This window comes from Daucus carota, chromosome 4 (assembly GCF_001625215.2).
Source record: "Daucus carota subsp. sativus chromosome 4, DH1 v3.0, whole genome shotgun sequence".
Taxonomy (NCBI): domain Eukaryota; kingdom Viridiplantae; phylum Streptophyta; class Magnoliopsida; order Apiales; family Apiaceae; genus Daucus; species Daucus carota.
In genome coordinates, this window is record NC_030384.2 from 19,849,419 (window position 1) to 19,858,337 (window position 8,919).

The 8,919-nt window shown below is 37.5% G+C and overlaps 1 protein-coding gene across 1 annotated transcript; it reads left to right on the plus strand.

Annotated features, from left to right (window-relative positions):
• The first annotated feature begins 5,969 nt into the window (after positions 1-5,969).
• Positions 5,970-8,136, plus strand: LOC108216118 (uncharacterized). The gene is made up of 4 exons (XM_017388798.2): positions 5,970-6,103; positions 6,195-6,756; positions 6,869-6,932; positions 7,359-8,136. The coding sequence occupies exons 2-4, from the start codon at positions 6,212-6,214 to the stop codon at positions 7,812-7,814; spliced, it is 1,065 nt and encodes a 354-aa protein (XP_017244287.1). The 5' UTR covers positions 5,970-6,103; positions 6,195-6,211; the 3' UTR covers positions 7,815-8,136.
• The last annotated feature ends 783 nt before the right edge of the window (positions 8,137-8,919 follow it).

Sequence of the window (8,919 nt, forward strand, 5' to 3'; positions counted from 1 at the left end):
CTATCTCATCCATCAAAATATTTACTACATCTTAGCCGTTGAAATTTCTTTTATCTCTCCTCTACTTTATACATACAGTCGTGTGTGTAATTTCGGCGGAGTTAATTAAAAGTTATTGCTCCATAACAGTTATTTTTCAGCCAATCACAACAATTTTCTGAGCTGGTATTTAAGTTTTTCAGTTTATTTTCATTTCTTTTTATCTCACTCTTTCGAATTGAAGCGCTCTTCTCTCTCACTTTGCAAAATCCCTCTACAATTTCTTCAAGCTTTCTTACTTCAAAAACAATGGCGCCCATGAAGAAATATGAATCTCCCACCGACTTTTATGAGAAGAACAATTTCGCTTCATTTGTCAACACTGAAGCTGTGGAAGAAAAGGAATTTCACAGAATGATGGACTTCATTAAAGCAAATCAGTTGTCTCATGCAATGCTTTCGACTCCAATTATCTATCATGAAGTGGTGGAGGACATGAAACCATTACTTTTACTCTTAAGAATAATGAGCATGTTCTTAACTCTGATGTTATGAAAGCATGTTTTAAAATTCTTGAGGATACTTTTAAGACCTTGCCTAATGATGCTCAGCTTGTTAATTTACTGTATGCCATGAACTATGCTTTGCCTACTTCTGCTTTAGCTACTTATGTGATGCTTTTGTTAAATCCTTCTCTGGTAAAATCAGTAATTTTGATGCTATCACTTCACAAATATTGCAAATGCTCTACCTGTTTTTAACAAGTGAGTATTTTAATTTTGGTGGTTTAATGATCCAAGAAATTGGTGGAAAACTAGGTGATAGGGTAGATAGACCTAAGGATATGTACAATGTTAGGTTTCTTATGATGCTAGCTAATCTTGTTAATGATAAGCTAGTCATCACTAACAAAGAAGCAAAGCTTGAGAGTTTTGTGCAAGAGAAAAGAATATTCAAAGATCTTGCAAGGATGAAGCTCTATTCATCTCTAGATGTCATCTACCTGCCAATAATGGAGTCTAGCAATGAAAAGAAGGTATTTGGATTTCCCACAACTCTCTCTGAACCTCCACCTTCTTTGCTTTCAGTCACTATGGCTGCTGGAACTAACCCACAGCAGCCTTCCCAAGTGGCACAACCCTCTAAATGCAAGTCAAAGAAACAAACCTCAGGTGCCTCCCAAAAGGCACCGATTGTAAAAACAAAGAAACAAAAACTAGAGTGGAGTGTGAAAGGAGTTGGTGAGGATGAGGGCAGGAGTGAAAATAAACAAAACCTCAAGGATAAGGAGGAGAGCTGTGTGTTAACCAGCCTAGCCACTCTGTAGTCTCCCAAAAGACTACAGACGTTAATATGGAATTAAGCTCATTCCTAGCAGCATCCTCCCAAAAGGATGTTGATATTGAAAATAGTCCTCAGCCATGGACACAGCAAAAGAGGGGGAGGGACACCACTTCACCTATAAAAGCTTATGAAAGGAAGAAGGTGAAAACCAAGTCTGGGCACATAACTGCACACACTTCTCAGGCTAAAGTCACTAATTTTATGCCTGAGACTTCTCAAAGTCAGGTTGATGTGACTCCTATAAATGTGGAGTCACAGCCCCCTTCTACATCTTCAATCCCCATTTCTTCTATTTTTGATCTTACAATTTCTCAACCCCAAACACTATCCCCAACCTCTTCTGTGGATGTGGAGTTGATTCACACCACCTTAGTAAATTCTCCAACTTTAGATTTCTTGGAGAAGCCAAATTCTGAGCTTGATCATCATGTTTTTGATTAATTGTTGGATCAATCTCCAATAATATCTTCTACTTTAACAATGAGTTCTGCAGGAGTTAGCATAACTTCAATCTCTACAGACTCTGGTGTTCCAACTTCGATGGTTGTTCCTTCTACTTCTTCAACGGATCTCCTTCATCTGTTGAAAAGTGTTTGTCCTTCAACTGATCTGCTTAACATCATTCATCAGTTGAACACTGCAACATTGAATGTTTCAATTGATGACTCTCATTAGTTGACAACTACTGTTACTTCAATCTCTATTCCTCCAACAACAGCAGTTGATCATTTAATTGCACAAACACTCTTAGGGTTGAGGGAAGGGAGTGATAGTGTGGAGAGGCAGCCTTAGGAGCTGGCAAAAGGAGAGGGTGTGGAGAGTCGGGCTATTTCTTCCAGCCAGGAAAAAGGAGAGATAATGAGTGGTTCTTTAGAAAAAACAAGTGAGGGAGAGGTAAGGTGTGAGGTGAGCCAAGGGGAGCCCTTGATGCAAGAACAGAGAGAAAATGAGAGAAATGCAGGTGTCAATGATGGGGCAAGTGAAAAAGAAATTCAAGCAGAATACAGATCAATCATAGAGAACATTTCACTTGACCATGAGACTTTTACTCATGGATTTTTGACCTACCAGACTTTTGCTAGGTTGGATAATCAAGCTGCTGAGAGGAGTCTTTTCTTGATCCACACAACAGAATCTATGTTAAGGGCCAAGGATGCACTTGCAGCTCTACCTGTCAATGCTGGGGATGATTTCCAGTATGAGGATGATAGTGATGAAGATCTCAATGATGCTGTGAACCTTTCTCTTGGAAGGGAAGATGAAGGACCTTCCACCTCTGTTGCCCTAACTGTTTGGCTCTCCATTCAAAGTGCTAATGCCGTTGCCGTGAGCTTGGAATTGCAAAGGCAAGCTACAGCTTTGGTATCTTCTCAAGCAAGCAACCCTTCCTCCTCCTCAATTTCTGCTACCTTAGCTAGCCAGGCTTTAGAGAATCTGAGACTCCACAAATTTCAATCTCTACACTTCAAGCAAGAAGTGGAGCATCTCAATTCTACTATCAATAAATTCAAATCTGACTTGTCTGACAAATTTGATGAAAAGCTTCCCAGCAAGGTGATCTCTGCACATAATGACTCTGACAAAAGAGAAAATAAGCTGGAAAAGAAGATGGAGACTCTTGAAAGCAAAGTTAATATTCTTGATGCTAGGATGCATGAGATGATGCAACACCAGAGGTGCAAACTAACATGCTCCAACATTTTCTCATGGCATCTGGTTTCTCTGTACCTAGACCTCCATCACTTGATGAGAACAAAACGGGGGGAAGGAGCCCTTGCCTTCACCTACAGAGCTAGTTTCCAGGATTCCTCCTCCATATTTTACACCAGCTGAGCTCAGGGTAAGAAAGCAGAGGGACTCAATAAAAGAAAGATTGGATCAAATGTTGGCAGCAAAATCTTCTTCAACTTCACAATCCTCAGCCACAGTTCCAACATCTTTCCCTACCACCACCACCACCACAATTCTCAGGGTAATCACACCTGAGATTGTTATTCCATCAAAAAGGGAGAAGGGTGAGCCATCAATTGTCAATGAATTTAAGGCCACCTTCTTCCCTTCAAATTCTGAGTACACAAGGCCTGGCAAAGAATCATGTTCAATCTACTTTCCACTTGCTAGGCCAGACAAGAATGAATCCAAACTTTTGAGCCAGGAAATTAAAATTTACAAGGAAAGTGCAGATGAAGCTCTCAAAGCTCATTTTGCCATTATCTATAGAGAGGGGCAAAAGTTGTTTATTGGATCTGGCCATCCTCACTATTCTTTTGCTAAAGCTGAGGAGATTGCAAAAGAGTGTGAGAGAAAAGAAAGGGAATCTCAGCTTGCTGTTCGTCATCAAATTGAAATAGATGAAAGATATGCAATTGAGTTGGAAAGAGAATTAGAGGAAGAGCTGAATGAAGGAAGGGTGAAAGGGAAAGAAGCTGACAGAAATCTTGTGGTCAAAAAGCCAAGGCTCAAAGCTAGAACTAAGATGCCAAAGGAAGCCAAGGAAAGTGATGAAGAACCAGCCAAGACCTCAAAACCCTCATCTCCAATCAAAGAAACCACAGTTGAATATCTAGATGTCAATTTATTTGAAGAACCGATCGTACCAAAAGAGGAGCCAATTGACTTTGATAACATTTAGCTTTCATTGTCAAGGAAACTGTCAAGCCAAAGAAAAAGGGAAAGATAATGTCAAGAAAGTTGGTGAATGCTCCTAAGCCTCCAAAAGAACCTGAAAACAAAGATGACTATCTCTTCATTACCAATATTGAAAAATTCTCAGAGCTTGAGTTGAACTTGGATGACTTAAATGAAGTAAGAGGAATTGATCAGACCACTAGATTGCCCGAAAGACTTGCATTTTCTTACAAGAGCAAAGGTTATGTTGTCTGGCCTCTTCACAGAGTGCTCAAATCTGAAGGATTTAGTTCTCTCACCAAGATCTTTGCTGCAATGAAAAGAACTGGTGATTTTACACCTCCAACCAAGTAGATGGTGCTATGAAGAATTCAAGAAATCAGAAATGAGTGGACTTCTGATGCTAGCTTACCTAGAAAATTGAAAATCCCCTACACTAGAAAGAAAATTCATCATGAACCAACTCCTATCATGGAATTTAGGGATAATCCAGGTGTTAGGAGATTTTTCAGGCCTAAGGATCAACTCAAAATTGCTAGCATTAAAACTCTGAAAACTCTACAGTCCAAGCTCAACAGAGAAAACAGTGATAAAGAGTGGTTTTACAAAATATTTCAGAAGCCAATTGAGATTAATGAAGAAAAGCTTAAGTCCAGAAGAAGATCTTCTAGGAACAAGTGAATTGCTCAATCTAGAGGAGCAAACTCATCTGTAAATTTTCTATCTCTTGTATTTCAATTTTGTACTTTGTTTTATTTTGTGTTTTGTTATCATCAAGTGTAGAATTTATGTTTGCATCTTCTCCAGTCATAAATTAGGGAGAATGTCAGGAATCAATAAATTTGATGATAACATAAACACCTTGTAACATGTTCAATTAGAATCTTTATCATTTTGTCATTTGTAATTGTTATTTCTTTTGTCTTGAGAATCATCAACGGATGGATAGAATAGGATGGCTAATTGTAAATATCCAATGCCATGTAATTTTGTCTAAGTGAAGGATGTTCCATGGATGAGTCATAATAATTCAACTGATGAAGGTTGTACTACTTTTTATGGATGAAGATCAAGTATTCAACTGCTAAGCTGGTACAGTGTTCGATCAAAGTTTGTAAATCATTCGATTGATGAAGGAACTTTCAACGGATGAAGCTAACAGCCATTGAAAGTGACTGGAGCTTAATTCTTACAAGTCACATGGATCGATTACACATGGAAGGCTATTTGGGACAATAAAGAAGAAGCAGAAACATACTTATCTTGTGCAATGCAATATGGACCAAATCTAGATTATGGTCAAAGATGAAGACATCACAAAAGACATGCATAAGACAAAGTTGTGCAGTATAGTTTAGTTTAGAGTGCAATTTTTGTATTCTAGTTAAGCTTTGTAAACTTGGAGTAATTAACCAACTTCGTAGCATCAGTTGAACTTGTTCAAGTATTCTAGCAAAAACCTGAGTGTTTGAAAAGTTTGAGTGTTGAACCTGTAGCTGTGAGAATTGTAATCAATCCACAGATTCTTCAATATAAAATCTCACGGGTGGATCATTCAATCCACCCGTATTTTTAATACCTGGTGTTTTTACTGTTTTGCTATTTTATGTGTTATTGTTCTTGAATCTTTTAATTTGTAAAAGATTGTATTCAACCCCCCTTCTAAAATCTTTCTTATAATCAGTGTAAAATAACATGAATTTCATTTGAAATTCTGAATTTGGTCAAATGTCTTGTTTGAGAATTTGGATTTGGATTTCATTTGAAATCCAGACATTCAAATACTAGTATAAATCCGAGAATTTGAAATGACAACTCAAATCCTGTCATTTGAAATCCATCATTTTGAAATGAAATGGAGGTTTCCAAACGGCTCTTATTGAATTATTTTGATACCCCTAACATTGCTATTTTACTAAGAGTTAGGTGCACTTTTCTCAATTAAAAATAAGAATGTCATAAATGATGTATAAAAGAGTGGATAAAAAATAATATTTCTAATTGTAAAATTAGAATCCCTCTGAAAATACCAATGCGAAGTATAGGAGGAGTTGTTCAAGCACAAGTAGAATATAAGACCGTGGGAGTAGTATAAATTACATGCTTCATTGAGTATTACTAGTGGCAACTTACATTTCTCTTCATTTGCACCGTAAGTTTCTCATCCTCTTTGTATATTGGAAAGAAATATAATTTGATTAACTAATCATTTATTTTAATCGTACTGAATTTCATCCCTGTAGCTTGAGAGTGAATCAGTATGGGCGATCTTTATATGTTGATGGAGGATGAACAGTTAAGGAGGCTTGCACTCCTTCTGAGGAACCAAGAAGAGCCGCTGAGTCGGAGCATCAATTCGGAACCTGATCGCATCAAATTCCTCAGAGAATGCAACGATGCTTATGATACCGTGATCACACTGCTGGAAAACAGCATTCAGTTGCGCAACAAGCATGAGGCCTCCAGGGCTGAGCACGGCAAGAAGGCGGACATTGCCAAAGACATGCAAGACTATGTCAAGTATGGACTCAACTTGGGAATGCAGTGCATCCAGAATTGCGGTATGCGTGTGACCATTGTCGAAAAAATGAAGACGCACTTCGACGAGCTGGCCACTGAACTTAACACGACCGATTCAAGAGACATGAAGGATTTCGCTAGCTTGGCTGAGGAAGTGGGGTTTTACAAGAATTCTATGTGGGAGTATGTGACCAAGCTGCGAAGTCCATCAGCGCGTGCTCAATCCAAGGCTTATTCGGATGTACTCAGGCTACAGGGCATTGATTTTGGAACCCTTGTTACCACGTACACTCAATCATCTCTTACTAGGACTCGCCCTGTTTTTTCAATTAATTTCGCTACTTCTAGTCTACTAGTGCTGTTTAGTCATTATACTTGTTTTGTATGTCATAACCAGGCACAAGAACAAGCTTGGATATAAGGATGCATTCGAGTTTTTGGAAGAAGACCAGAAGCTTGAGGTAAATTTTTCATCTTTTCTTTTTCAAGGGTAGTAGTATTAATGATCAAAGTTGATCAAACTAAAATTTTGATGACTTTGTTTTTGTGCCTGACGTATGCTTTTGTGCTTGATTCCTTCTTTTATGTCGATCTTGTGTCTTCCATCTTGCTTTTCTTTTCATTGAGACTTTTTGAATGAAAGCTCTCTACTTTTCTTCCTAGTTCCGCGGATTTTGCTTTTCAGTCGGTTTTTTTTTCTGACATCAAAATTTTTTATCTAAATTTTCGTGGTATATATCGGCATGTCCTCTGGTTAGATGAAAGATCTTCATGTATGAAATAAGCTCTTCTGATCCTTTTGGTGTTATATTTCCGTACAATTCATTAACGTGAAGGTCTTATGACACAAAAAAATTTGATGAAACTGAAAGTAATGCATGAAACAGGTATACAATAGCATAATTGAGGAATCAGGGCGCGCAAAGATGCCAGTGATTTTCACAAGGAAAGACATTCCCTGGTACAAACCGGGTGGGATTGCAGCCCTGGCCATGACTGCAGGCATAATGGCTTGGGACATCTTCACAGCGGAACACAAGCTGGAGTCGGCATTGAACAGCGCCGTCTCAGCACTGTCAGCCGCAGTGTCATACGCAGTAAAAGTGTCTGTTACTTCGGCAGTGGGATCCGTGGGAGTAAAAGCGGGTACTATTGTGCTTTCAGCGGCTGGGTTCGTGGTGGGTGCTTTGGTTGGCATTCTGTTTGCTGCAGCCACTGGTGCCATTCTTGGAGTTATATTAGGCACTGGTGGTAAGGTGCCGCAGAACTTGGATGACCTCAAGTTTTATTCAGCTACCATGCCGAATGGCATGGCCCTTGCTAATCAGATCTCACACTCTTGAATTTCACCGCTGCAACTGCATACATGTCACCGCCTTGCATCATCTGTATTGATTGTATAAATTGAATGCCGAGCATGATTGAATAGCCCAAGTGGTGGGTTTATCTTCTGTTGTCACTCAACATCATCTTGACGATGGCTCATCTTGAGAAGTATTAGAATAAATGAAAAAAAATGAACACCAAGAGGATCCCGGCGACCCCTTTGGTGGCCACTAGTTTGCTCTAAATTGTCTGTTTTCCGGATAATTTTCATTACCAGCTGTATTATTTGGAGAGTATTGAGTGGGATTAAACTATTCAGAAAGACCTGATTGCCTTCTACCGTTCTAGTACAATTTTCCACAAGCTTTTTAGCCTTTAGCAATTGACATTTGACATGTAAAATTGTAAACACTGGACACTACCATAAAAATATTCTCTTCCCCGCACACTTCACAGCACAAAATATTATAAATATATACAAAATATTAATCAAATTACTTTTATAATAATATATAAATGGACATAATATTTATTTAATATTTATTAAATAATAAATTTATAATTTAATTAAATAAAATGGACATCAAAATGTAAAATAATCAGTTTTATCAATAAAACAAGTTTATTGAACTTTCCAGATAGTTTTCATAAATAAATTACTTCTTCTATTCAACCAAATGTTTATCAGATTTTTCTTGCTATTTTTTTAAATTTAATTCAGCTTTCGTGTATAATGTACTCCCTCTATTAGGAAATAATAGTCTCTTTATTTTTTCACGTGCTTTTAAGAGATTTGATCATACATTTATAAATATATCATTCTTAAAATTTTATTTTTGTACACAAAAATATTAATGTCATATTATTATTCACAAAAGTAAAATTTTAAAAATAATAATTATAAATATACAGTCAAATCTTTTAAAAATACGTGAATGAAACTTAATAGACTAATATATCCTAACCTCTATACTCTCCCCGTCCCAACTATTTCTTTATAATTTTCTTTTTTCGTGTCCCATCCAATATTTTTACTCCCTCTATCCCTCTAGTAGTTTTCCTTGCAGGACGAGAATTTGGCATGCACTCTAATGTTCCTAGAAAATATAGCTACATAAAATA

Coding starts and splice junctions, on each gene's coding strand:
- LOC108216118 (XM_017388798.2), top strand. CDS start 6,212: ATGGGCGATCTTTATATGTTGATGGAGGATGAACAGTTAAGGAGGCTT. Junction 6,757..6,868: donor TTTGGAACCCTTGTTACCAC/GTACACTCAATC, acceptor TGTCATAACCAG/GCACAAGAACAAGCTTGGAT. Junction 6,933..7,358: donor AAGAAGACCAGAAGCTTGAG/GTAAATTTTTCA, acceptor TGCATGAAACAG/GTATACAATAGCATAATTGA.